Raw genomic sequence first — 14,116 nt, 5'->3', positions numbered from 1 at the left:
GCATTTGACCACTTACCCTCACTTTGCCTCTAATTTCAACACCTTTTCTATTGTTATTATTCTTTATTTTTTTATCGTTGTAGTACATATTTCCTTTATACATAGCTATCGGGTATTCAACTTCCCGTCCATTCAACAATCCCCCGATCACACCTTACTACTGTGCACGTTTGCTACACAAGCACGGCTACACTAAAGACACGCCTAAACCTAGTATTCAAAAAAAAAATCAAGATCAAATAACACGTTTCGAAAAAACAAAAACAATATATAATACATTCAAAAACACTCTATTTCCAACTGTTTCACCAAAAGATTATTCTACCACTTTAATTACCACACATCAGATATTCAGATTGTCACAAGCATACCTCAACAGAACGGCTAGTAAGAACATTTACAAAGCAAACACTTCAAAACAATAGACCCTGTCAAATTATCACTGCTACAGTACTATCTAGATACTCTCGAGTATCCTCCGGGCATCACGAGACAGCAACAGCGTTTCCTTAACAGTCAAAGCAAACACTACTTCACATATAACGATCGACTGTACCGACACAACGGTGATTCACCACAATTAGTCCTCACCAAATCGGAGGCTGATAACTGTATTTGGCAATTCCACTTTCACCCTTTCGGAGGCCATTTCGCCACAGAAAACACATATTATAAAATTTCGCGCAAATATTTCTGGGAGACGATGAAAAAAGATATCAAGGACGCGATTTCTCGATGTGATCATTGTCAGCGACAAAAGAAGCAAACACGCAACGAGTTGCTTATCCCTATCCCGATAGAACCCGAACCATTTCGAAGTTGGGGCCTAGACATTAAACACCTAAAGACTACGCGACGCGGGTCTCAGTACATTATTGTGTGTATCGACTACTTTACTAAATGGGCAGTAGCTAAGGCCGTACGTCATGCCAACGCCACGGAAGTTGCAACCTTTTTATACGAGGATATCATTTGCAAATTTGGAACCCCTTCGTCATTGATCCATGATAACGGAAAACCTCTGGCAAACGGACTCATGGAAGAAGTACAAAAGATTTGGGGATATACAGTCAAAAAGATTAGTCCTTTTGTCGCATCGGTCAATGGAGAGGTCGAACGTCTGAACAAAACAATTGGTTTAATCCTACGAAAACTTCTACTGAAAGAACGTGATGACTGGTGCACATATTTACCCGCAGCTTCATTCTCATACAACACGATCCGTCAGGCTTCCACACAAGAACGTCCATTTGCCATGTTGTATGGAATAGATCCCAATACACCTTTTGATAGACTAATAGACGAATCCACGCACACCGATGCCGATCTTGACTGGACACCTAAACAGATTGCACAACGCATGAGGATACAACTTCACAAGTTACGTCAAATTAGACAACAAGCCGCGGCCACGATTAAGATATCTCAGGAAAATCAGAAGAAAACCATTGACAAGAAGGTGCTAGCTAAACGCAACCACCTATTGCAACCACCATTTAGTGTCGGCAACGTTGTCCTTGTATATAACAATGCAATAGAAACATCTTGGAGTGGAAAACTCGAACTCAAATGGCTGGGACCTTATATTGTCCATCACGTTAACAACAAAAATGGTTATCAGCTCAAAACCTTACAAGGAGACATGCTGCGTGGAGTATTTCACGGCAACAGATTGTGTATATCTAAGTTGCCACATGTCCACTTTAGACCTACACTCACTGCCTCTCCACTAGTTAACCAGTCTCTGACCCTCATGGAGCATAACACAGCGCAACAAGCCAGCGACATGGCCAATACCATGCCTCTCGCAGTAAACACACTGACGATTGTATGGAAAACTTTTCTGCTGCGACCACCTTCGACATCCAGCAGGTGCTGGCGTTTTTGGGAGCCCCCTGGATGACATCTTGCCAGCCGATCTGGTACAGATGATTCGACAATTGGCAGAATGGGAAGAGGCCAGAATTCGACTACCCGCACATAGAATCAAGACGGCCGAAACACTGTATCAAGTAATCCAGAATAGTCCGCATTTACGCAATAAATGCGCTAATGCACAAAACCGCTATAAAAACTTACGTGACATTTACCAACTCAACGACTTACCAACGACGCAACTGGCACGAGGCAAGAGTTTTCGTAATCTGCTGAACAAGCATTTTCCAGAAGACGACACAAATCCCAACAAACGACGAAAACTCAACAACGAGCCATCGCCCCACCTCTTTATATCATAGTCGTCAACATCACTATCTCTAATATAATAGACAATCTTCAAAAATTAATAATAAAAGTCCTTCCTTTTTTGGAATCGATTTTTAGCAGTGGTTTGTCTCCGAACAGCGAGCAGAGCTTTCCGTCCCCCTTCCTCTTCACGCGATCAATTTTTAAATCATTACACAGCTTGGGTCTTTGCTACATGTGAACAGTTTGCAATTTATTTTAATAATTCGCACTGTACACCTCGAGAGGTAGTGCCATTAGGATGGTTTACAGAACGCGATGGTGAACTAAGTGGCGTACGATGGGCAGGTGGCAAATTCAGTTTCTGAATTCCTTCCTCAAGAGAGGGCACAGGGGACAGTGGTGGAGGAGACACCGATTGGTATTCCTCTATCAAAAGCAGAGGCGAAGACACTGCTGGCGAAGGTACAGAAGGAAGATCTGACGGGATAGTGTCTATTTGCGAGTCTGCCTGTTCAAGCTGTCTCTGTGAGGACTGGAGATCTAATCCTTGAATGAGTTCATGCATACATATATATCTTAGCAAATAGGATTAAGTTACCAAGCAAATGCTCACAAGCTTCCATGAGCTCGATATCCTCCTGAGTCAACTCAAACTCATCATCGCTGTTTTTCTGTTTTTGAAAGCAAAGTTAACTAACGCGCTATATATGAGTTATTATAAAAACGTGGTTTCTTAGAGTACCTGACGCTTTGCATTTCTGCTAGCACTCTTGCTTTTGCGCTTTCGATAGAGCATTTGCTCCAAACCTTCTGTCTGATGATTGGGCTGAGTACTTCGAGTGTTGGGCATGATGGGAAGTTTGAAAGAAGAAAGTTGTCAGATCGGATAAGATATATTTGCACTCACTCTGTTCGGAGTGCACAAAAGAAAGCTCACTCAGATATATAGAGAATAAATACCCTGGCAATGTAGCACCACATCTACTTTAGGAAAAAGATGACATGATCACTTTACTGTCATCTTGATAGCTAGAATGAGAGGAGATTATTTTTGCATTCTTTCTTCAATGAGTAACAACGCTGCTGAAACCACACCGCAAGGACAAACTATCACTGCTCCTACCAACACTGTGAGTTATTGAGACCACTGGATATCGTAAACGCCGTGAAGCTGATTCATGATACTGAGCATTATATAATGATACTTTAGCATCAAGAAGATGCCTCTGGCAATTTATTTGCTACTATTGATTTGCGTGAAGGCTTTGGCAGGCCCAGAACACGTCGTCGTGGTGCAGGCAGACCCCGTCTAGAAAGGACTGCTACTAGGCCACTTGGATATCAGGACCAATTCGAGGAAACAACTATTGCTGGGTAGGATATTGTTGAGGACGCTGCATCTCCTCACGCTCACCGTCATGTGTTGCCACCAATGAACGCAACATGCAGTGCATGCGGTGCTCGGGTTTGGTCTTGGGAAACCCGTCGACAGAATGTTGATGGCACGTATTGCTATTCAATTTGCTGTGGCTATGGAATTGTTGAACTTCCACCTGTTCTGCGTCCACCAGTGCCACTGCGCTCTCTGCTCATTGGTACAGATGAGGAATCGTCAACGTTTTGTGAACAGATCCGCCTATACAATGGTACTTTTGCATTTGCTTCCCTTGGTGTGGATCGTCTCGACCAAAATTATACCAATGCTAGAGGCGGAGCATACTCTTTTCGTATCTAAGGCACTGTTTACCACAGAATCAGTTCCATTGTTCCTCAAGATGGTCGTCCGCCCCGCTTTGCTCAAATCTACATATATGATCCTCAAGAGCAGGCAGCAATCAGACAGACAGTCTTTCCAGGTTAGCATTAGTAAACACAATTTATAACGAACGGTCTTATATAACTTTTTCGGCAATGTATTAGATGGAAACCTGGATCGTGCATTGTTGCTTGATTTGCAGGCTATACTTGATGAAAATAATCAGCATGTTCAGACCTTTCGGACGGCAGCTGAGCGTTTGCGCGGTGCACCAGGTGTCAACTTGGGGATACGCATCTTTGGGATCCAGCACCGCAGAAGACAGTATGCAGCTCCTACTACTGACGAAATAGCTGTACTGATTGTTGACAATCCAGGCGAAGATGCTACCTATCGTGATGTTGTTCTCTTTCGCCGTGATGGAGGGATGCAAAGGATTAATGAGACAAGTAGTTTGTATGATCCACTGCATTATGTCCTTATGTTCCCAAATGCAGAAAATGGATGGAGTGAAGGAATTCCTCTTCGTGGACATCAGCATGCTCAAGCTGAGCCAGGTCGGGAGCGTCATGGTCGTCAGGGTACTGTCTCGGTTCGTCAATTTTACGCCTACCGCATCCAAGAACGTGGCGAGTCTCTTGCGCATCTATATGGGCGACTTTGGCACCAGTACATTGTCGATATGTACGCAAAGATTGAGCACCGTCGTATGCATTACTATCGCAGCCATCAAAGACAGCTACGCGTGGAACTTTACAGTGGTATGGCTGATGCGCTCCAGCAAGATGTAGGAGAAGATAATAACGAGCTGGCTCGAAATTTGGGTCGTTGTGTTATCCTTCCATCTTCTCATACTGGCAGTCCTCGGTAAGTTATTCTTTAAGATAGCAACATGAGTATCGTGCCTGGGATCGTTTAGAATTACAATCAGCTAGCGTTTTGCTGTGGAGAGTTTGTTATGGTGAAAATAAAATAAAATGTTACTATACATGAAATTGCTTACATCAATCTCTGTTATCTTTTTCTGTTCTGTTCTTTATAAAGTTATATGCATCAGCTGTATCAGGATGCAATGGCTATTGTGCGACATTTTGGAAAGCCGGATCTTTTTATAACTGTTACGTGCAACCCAGAGTGGCCGGAAATAAGAGAAGCCTTGGCCTCTAATGGACAGCAGCCATCTGATCGCCCTGACTTGATTGCCCGTGTTTTTTCTGAAAAGATCAAGCTAATAATGGCAGATCTCAAAGATCATAACGTGCTCGGCAATGTTGTCGCATGGGTTCAAGTAATTGAATTCCAAAAGCGCGGCTTGCCACATGTCCACATTGTTTTGATTATGCACGATGACTCCAAAATACGCACTGTTGAGGATGTCAACAACATCGTTTCTGCTGAATTTCCAGACCCCCAGCACTATCCACAGGCATATGCCACTGTCACACGCAATATGATCCATACTCCCTGTGGCTCTTTACTCAATCCACGCGCCATCTGTATGAGTAATGGATCATGCTCAAAACGATTTCCCAAACCATTCGCCAATGAAACTCGATTCGATGAAAACGGCAATATAACATATCGTCGACGTGATATGCCTGATCGCACAATCGAAAGAATTGTCAACCGCACAACATACAATGTCGGAAATGGATGGGTCGTTCCGTACAACTTATATCTTACAACAAAGTACAACGCCCATATCAACGTCGAAATTTGCTCCAGCAACCGAGCTGTAAAGTACCTATACAAGTACGTTTACAAAGGGTCCGACCGTGCCGAGGTGACAGTAGGCACCCAAAGTGCAGCGACAGTGACGCAAGCAAATGAAGAAAACGTTGATGAGATTGATGCATTTTTGAATGTACGATACGTATCGGCAGCAGAAAGTTGTTGGCGCATTTTCGAGAAGGATATGCAGAGTCATTTTCCAGCAGTAAAGCGCTTAGATATCCATTTGCCATCAGAAGAGAACGTGTACTTTGAAGCTGATGCCGATGTTCGAGACTTGCAACGCGCAGCACGCAACCGGAGCTCGACGTTGGTAGATTGGTTTGCGTTGAACCAGCGCGACCCTGACGCACGACAATACTTATATGTCGACATCTACTCGGCATATACGCACAGCAGACAGCGTGGATGGTATCGCCGTGGACGAATGCATAACCGTGGTGTGGCACCAGTCTCTCGATTGTACTTTGTACAGCCACGTGACCTAGAGAAATATAGCTTGAGGCTATTGTTGTTGTACGTTCTGGGCGCCACCAGTTTTGAGGATATCCGCACTTTTGAAGGCACAGTATATCCCACGTTTAAGGCTGCTGCACAGGCACGCGGATTGTTACAAGACGACGATGAGTGGAATAGGTGTTTTGGAGAAGCTGTTGAGGTCACCACATCCGCGTCACGGCTCCGTGATCTCTTTGCCGTCATCCTGGCATTCTGCGATATCCTGACGCCTGGCGAGCTTTGGGAAAGATATACTGACGATATTGCTGCTGATTTCCTCGAGAATCGACGTCGCCAATTACAGGCTGAAAATGGCCAGCAGCATGTGGAGCTTTTAGAGGAGGATATTACTGCAGCAAGATTACGAGCCTTGGAGGAATTAGCAGCATTGCTTCCCCAGTACGGCCGCTCCTTGATCGAATTTACTGACATGCCGCAATTGCCTGCCTTACAAGAGGGAAATCACCAATACACCTACGACCGCCTCTTACAGCAAGAAACACGGTATAATCGCGTTCAACTGCGAGGCATAGTACAGCGCTCTCAAGATAGTTTCAATGATGCTCAGAGAGATGCTTACAACGCTGTTGTGCAATCCATTGAAGAAGGTGAAGATCCAGAAGCAGTAACGCCAGAGCAAGGTCGAGTTTTTTTTCTGGATGGACAAGGTGGCACCGGAAAGACGTTCGTTTACAGCGCTTTACTGGCAAAAGTTAGATCGGATGGCGAAATTGCCATTCCTGTCGCCTCTTCCGGTATTGCTGCAACGTTGCTGCAAGGTGGTCGTACAGCACATAGTCGTTTTGGGCTTCCTTTGGATTTGGCTGCCAATACCATCAGCACGGTTCGGATCCGCAGTCCACAAGCACAGATACTTAGACAGGCCAAGCTCATCATCTGGGATGAAGCACCAATGTGCCACAGATTCGGTTTCGAGACAGTTGATCGACTTTTAAGAGAGATCATGGGTGTTACTGATCGTCGCTTGGAACGCATTCCTTTTGGAGGAAAAACTGTTGTCATTGGCGGTGACTTTAGACAAACACTGCCTATAGTTCCCAATGGCAACAAGGCTGATATTATCGATGCTTCCTTGATCAAATCCTACCTCTTTGTCAACAACATTGTCCGTGTGCTTCGACTCACCGAAAACATGTGCGTCCAGCAAAGTCCTGATCCAACGACGGCCACTCTACTGCAGCAATTTGCTGAATATCTTTTACGTGTTGGTGAAGGACGCGAGCCAGGTACCGCAATTCCTGAATCCGATGCAGTGACAATAAGCCTGCCCTCCGAATCATGCGTTGTCACTTCCAGTCTCGCCTCTGTAGCTCGCTCCGCCTACCCTGATTTGGATACAAATTACACTGACCGCGATTACATGACCAGCCGTGCCATATTAGCACCATACAACGACGATATTCGCTCTCTTAACGATGTAGCATTATTAATTTTTCCTGGAGAAACGCACGAATATCTATCTTCTGATAAGATTGTCGACTCCGAGGCATTTGAAGCCACTCATCCACCAGAATACCTTCACACCATCACTCTCAATAGCTATCCTCCTCATCAACTTTCTTTAAAACGACACCAGCCAATAATGCTTCTACGCAACATCAATCCTCAAAAGGGCCTATGCAATGGAACGCGGTTAATATGTCGAAATCTCTTACTACACGTTATTGAAGCAGAAATTGCTCAAGGCGACTTTGCAGGTATATACAATTACCTACTTCTGGATCGATTTTATACCTAGCTTATCAACACATTCTATTTGTTGACTAGGTGATATCGTCTATATTCCACGCATCAGTCTATACTCGAAAGAAAATGATCTCCCATTTAAACTCTGCCGCCATCAGTTCCCTGTGGTCCCTGCCTTCGCAATGACTATCAATAAGTCGCAAGGTCAAACCCTCAATAGAGCAATGCTGTGCCTGTTTAAGCCAGCTTTCGCACATGGCCAACTATATGTGGCATTATCCCGCGTCCGCACTCCCAACTCTCTCACAGTTTTTCTACTTCCTTCCGACCCACCAACATCGCAACCATCACATTCGACCTTAAACATTGTGCACAGAGAAGCATTAACAACAGTTACAGCTTAATAGATACAACCACTTACTTTTTCTATATTCTAAATTCAATCCAGTCATTTCAGTAGCTTTAGGTTTAGGGTTTAGTCTGTTAGAATTATAGTGTTTAGGGCGATCGGGGTAGGTAAATGGTTTGGGTTTAGTCACATCGCAAGAATTGATAAAGGATCAAACGGCAAAACACTGATACAGCCTTGAACGCGGCCGCTACGGGGGGTTTGGGGGGCTTGCTGCCCAACAAAGGGGGTCTGGGGGAAGCCCCCAGCGAGCCGCCGAGCCGAAGCACCTTAGGGATTGACACGTAGCGAAGCGGAGGGGCTCAATCCCAAGGTGCGAAGGCGACAAAGGCTCGTACATATAATAGAAGATAATCAATAACACAAAACAAAACAAGAAAAAAATAAAATAAAAATTAAAATAAAAATAAAAAATTAACATCATATACACTTTCAAACTCGTCATTTGATCAACAAGTTATCAAGCCATAATAACCTGTCAAAGTGCCCCACAAAGCTTATTTGGAGCTGGTGGCACAAATACACCGAGCTGCTCCAACCCTACAAGTACACGAAGGTGTACAATCTTTTCACACCTCGCTATTATGAAGGTGCACAATCCTTTCACACCTCGATAACCCGACAAGTGTAAAAACATTTCACACATCACTACCATGAAGGTGCAAAATCACTTCACACTTCATTCGGGCCACTATTAATCTAAAGTATAAATACCCCGGAATCTATGAATGAAACCAAAGAAAATACAATACCTAGACCACACTAAACAGCCTTAACATGTCCCTCTTTTCGTCACCCTACGAACCTACAACTCCGGACTTTTCAGGCATGTTCCCGGATGCGATCTCGGTTAACAGCACCCCTGCCTGGGTTCACGGCGAACCTACACCGCACTCATTCGACACGACACCAGATACAACAAACAACACCCAACAACTGGCTCTACAGCAATATCCCTCGCCCTGGGGAGGCAATACCGACGCGCCTGGTCCTCGCTTGGTCCTAAACAACAATGGACAAGTCGAGTATCGTTCAGTCGACCCGGAATTTGTACCACCCGCATTGGATCCAGAAGCTCGGAACCGCCGAGCCGAGATGGGCCTTTACTACGATCTCACATAAGATTGCGTGTCACTGCACCTCTGGCAACAACAGCTAAAGGAGGATCTCGATGCCAACCGCCGCTTACTAGCAAATCGTATCGCACACCGTCTAGCCATAGTACTGTCAAGAATTCCGAGCGAACTAGAACGCCAAGGAGCCATCCGCATGTATCTTAAACAACATATACACGACACCTACATCACTGGTGATTCCAAGCTCCACGCTCTTAAACATAGTTACTACAATACCTTGTCATCTACAAATACGTTTGCTTTCGCCCAGGACGTGCGTCCTTAAGGGTCCCAGGATATGTAACCTACCTTGTTGTCCCCAATACATTCATATCAATAAACGGGCTCTTCCCCTTAGTATTGGCTTTGTAATCTACTTGTATCACTATCTGTCAGTTTACTCTCTATCATTTTCATCGCAGACTTGGTGTAACTATGAGTGCAAATTTATCTCACACCCGCAACAATACACTTACTGCGCAACACCACTCTTACTCCGAGTGCAAAAACAACTCACACCAGGTGCAAAACCATTTCGCACTACTGCGGTATCCATTGGATCAAGCACCAATTAGATTAGATATAGATAGTGTATTAGAATTAGTATAAATAGACCAATCTTTTGTATTTAATAATAAACAGTTTAGTTCTTTAGCTTCTCTTTCTCTTAACTTTAGCTTTTCCCTTTCCTATCAAAAGGATTGTCTTTGGTGGCTCCAGACGTAATAATTCCTGGTTGTTGAACTCCCACCCTTCTATTTCATCTCTTTTGCTTAATACTTGGCATTTCATCCACATTAATCAGCTTTTTTTATACTATCCATCCTATTAAACGGGATTCGTAACTCTTACACAAACTAAGACGTTACAGTATGGCCACTCACCACTTTATATAGCCACTCACGACTTGGTACGGCCACTCACCACTTAGTATGGCCACTCATCACTTTTCTATGGCCACTCACCACTTTATATCGCCACTCACCACTTTATATGGCCATTCACCATTTAGTATGGCCACTTACCACTTTTCTATGGCCACTCACCACTTTATATAGCCACTCGCCACTTGGTACGGCCACTCACCACTTTGTATGGCCACTCACCACTTTTCTATGGCCACTCACCACTTTATATAGCCACTCACCACTTGGTATGGCCACTCACCACTTTATATAGCCACTCACCACTTTGTACGGCCACTCACGACTTAGAATGACCACTCACCACTTTATATAGCCACTCACCACTTAGTATGGCCACCCACCACTTTGTATGGCCACTCACCACTTTATATAGCCACTCACCACTTTGTACGGCCACTCACCACTTAGCATGGCCACTCACCACTTTTCTATGGCCACCCACCACTTAGTATGGCCACTCATCACTTTTCTATGGCCACTCACCACTTTATATCGCCACTCACCACTTTATATGGCCATTCACCATTTAGTATGGCCACTTACCACTTTTCTATGGCCACTCACCACTTTATATAGCCACTCGCCACTTGGTACGGCCACTCACCACTTAGCATGGCCACTCACCACTTTTCTATGGCCACCCACCACTTAATATAGCCACTCACCACTTTCTATGGCCACTCACCACTTGGTATGGCCACTCACGACTTAGAATGACCACTCACCACTTTGTATGGCCACTCACCACTTTTCTATGGCCACCCACCACTTTATATGGCCACTCACCACTTTATATGGCCACTCACCACTTTTCTATGGCCACTCACCACTTTTCTATGGCCACTCACCACTTTATATCGCCACTCACCACTTTATATGGCCATTCACCATTTAGTATGGCCACTTACCACTTTTCTATGGCCACTCACCACTTTATATAGCCACTCGCCACTTGGTACGGCCACTCACCACTTAGCATGGCCACTCACCACTTTTCTATGGCCACCCACCACTTAATATAGCCACTCACCACTTTCTATGGCCACTCACCACTTTTCTATGGCCACTCACCACTTTATATAGCCACTCGCCACTTTGTACGGCCACTCACCACTTAGCATGGCCTCTCACCACTTTTCTATGGCCACCCACCATTTAATATAGCCACTCACCACTTTGTATGGCCACTCACCACTTTTCTATGGCCACTCACCACTTTATATAGCCACTCATCACTTGATACGGCCACTCACCACTTTGTACGGCCACTCACCACTTTTCTATAGCCACTCACCACTTTACCATGGCCACTCACCACTCGATATAGCCACTCACCACTTTATATGGCCACTCACCACTTTTCTATGGCCACTCACCACTTTTTTATGGCCACTCACCACTTTATATGGCCACTCACCACTCTATATAACCACCCACCACTTTTCTATGGCCACTCACCACTTTTTTATGGCCACTCACCACTTAGTATGGCCACTCACCACTTTATATGGTCACTCACCACTTCTTTATTAGAGCACCTGCAGCAGTCGCTGTTAGGAAACTGTTCAATTTTAGAGTCACAGCCGACTTAACAGTGCGTAACTACTTACAGTAATAGGGCATTTCGTGCAGCAGTTACTGTTACAAAGCTTGTAACTTCACAGGTCGTTGGTTTAGATAAAAGAATAGACTGGAACTACATGAAAATATTGCTTTTCACAATCTTCCAAACAATGATGTTTTCAGCATTTTACGAAAAACGTAGACAAAGACAAATTCTCGATAAACAACTGGAACAGAACAGCAGTCATACGCGACAGACCACCGCGCGTATATTGGAACAAGCTTGAGGACGAAGGCTTTCTAGTGCCCAAGCACGCCAAAAGCCAAAATGCAAGGTTATCGACCCCCCAATGCAGCATGTTCCAGATGGTAGTTATGCAGGACTATTTTAATCAAGTCCCAAGATATGTTGCAACCTTCTTTCGTCGTCGGCTCCACATGCAGCGCGAGTTGTTTTTGCGCATAATGGAAGAGCTTAGAATGAAGTACACTTTATTCCAACAAATTAAGGATGCGACCGAAAAAATCGGCTTCCACCCTTATGTCAAAGGAATTGCAGCCATGCGCATATTAGCATATGGCGGACCTGCTGATGCTGTCGATGAGTATCTTGAGATTGCCAAGTCCACAGCAAGAGAGTGTTTGACGAGATTCTGTGAAGGCGTCATCAAATGCTTTGGAGTCGAATATCTTCGCGCCCCAAACGAACAAAATCTCAAGCGTTTGTTGGCCTTTGGAGAGGTTCGGGGATTCCTAGGCATGCTGGGATCCTTCGATTGCATGCACTGGAAGTGGAATATCTGTTCCACTGACTGGACCGGGATATATACTTCTGGCAAGGAAAGTGGCCCAACGGTGGTCCTACAGTCGACCCCCGTTATCGTCAACCCTCAGGGTACCAGCAAAAGTGTTGATTATATTGAGGGTTGACGACCACTGGAGGTAGAGAATATGCAAATTCTTTAACTGCTAAATTTGAAAGGGTACCAGCGAATCTGTTGACGTTGACGGGGGTTGACTGTAGAAGCCGTTACTTCAATGATCTATGGATTTGACACCCGTTCTATGGTGCCGCGGCTCCTGTAATGACCTCAGTGATTTACACAAGTCCTCATTGTTCGACTATGTCATTAACGGTGGGTCCCCAGCTATTACCAGCACTATCAACAACAGACAATACGACAAAGTGTATCACTTGGCCGACGGGATCTACCCAATTTGGGCCATACTGGTTAAGACATTCGACACCCACTGGGTAACAAAAAGAAGGTACCTTTTCTTTATTATATAATTGCCACTACCAGATGTAAGTAATAACCTTGTTAATTTAGTTGTTCGCTCAACGGCAAGAATCTGTCCGTAAGGACATTGAGCGCACTTTTGGGGTACTGCAGCAAGGTTTTGCAATAGTCCGCAAGCCTGGACGTTCCTGGCATGTATCCACCTGTCAAACATCATGAAGGCGTGCATTATTTTGCATAGCATGATCGTTGAGGACGAGCGCGATGGGTATGACAAGCAGTATGAGTTGGACTACGACACTTCTTCTTTCACTGTTGCGCCATCCCTCGAACATGGTGGACAACCGGAAGAGCTTATGCGTCAAAGACTTCAATGCGAAGTTAAAGACAAAGATACCCACCGACGTCTACTAGGGGATCTTGTCGAGCATATCTGGCAATGTCACGGTGACGAATAAATTGTCCTTTAAGATAAATATTTACCTGCTTTTCGGCTAGGTAATTCAAACGTCTTCTTTTGTTGCTCACATCTGTCTTCTTCGTCATCGCCATCTTCCTCCCAATCCCCTTCCTCGTCCTCTTCCAGCACTTGCTGCTGCTGCTTCTTCTTCTCCTCCTCTTCCAGTTCCTTCTTGATTTCCTCGGCAATCTTCTTTTGTATGGTTTCGTAGAAGAATATTCTGCCAGGGGAGAATCCCTGAGGATCAACGCTCATGACTGCATGCCGAGTCATCAGTGTGTCGTTATGCACGCTCCACTATGCAGTTGCAGCGCGTTCACTATCAATCTCTGTTTGGATCCGCATCGTCTTCAACGTTTCTCTCTCAATTGAACCTGCTTCTTCTTCTTCTTCGTCGTCGTGAGCGCGCTTTCTCTTGTTGGCCTTGGCTTTTTTTTGACCGATGGGTCTTGCTTGGCCTTCTACCATGGGCTCACAACTCTTTTTGGCCACTTTGGTTGCTCCGCAAGGATATGCCATACCT

General features: G+C 44.9%; 1 protein-coding gene across 1 annotated transcript; it reads left to right on the top strand.

Annotated features, from left to right (window-relative positions):
* Positions 1 to 9,085: 9,085 nt before the first annotated feature.
* On the top strand, positions 9,086 to 9,690 carry BDB00DRAFT_855333 (uncharacterized protein; the record flags this gene model as incomplete). The annotated part of the gene is made up of 2 exons (XM_053125719.1): positions 9,086 to 9,338; positions 9,444 to 9,690. Exons 1-2 carry the CDS (start codon positions 9,117 to 9,119, stop codon positions 9,687 to 9,689), a joined length of 468 nt encoding a protein of 155 aa, XP_052973540.1. The 5' UTR covers positions 9,086 to 9,116.
* Positions 9,691 to 14,116: the final 4,426 nt, after the last annotated feature.

Source organism: Zychaea mexicana (assembly GCF_025766255.1).
Source record: "Zychaea mexicana strain RSA 1403 chromosome Unknown BDB00scaffold_147, whole genome shotgun sequence".
In the NCBI taxonomy this organism is placed as follows: Eukaryota; Fungi; Mucoromycota; class Mucoromycetes; order Mucorales; family Lichtheimiaceae; genus Zychaea; species Zychaea mexicana.
Note: the sequence above shows the minus strand (reverse complement) of the source record. Positions and strands in the feature narration are given on the sequence as shown.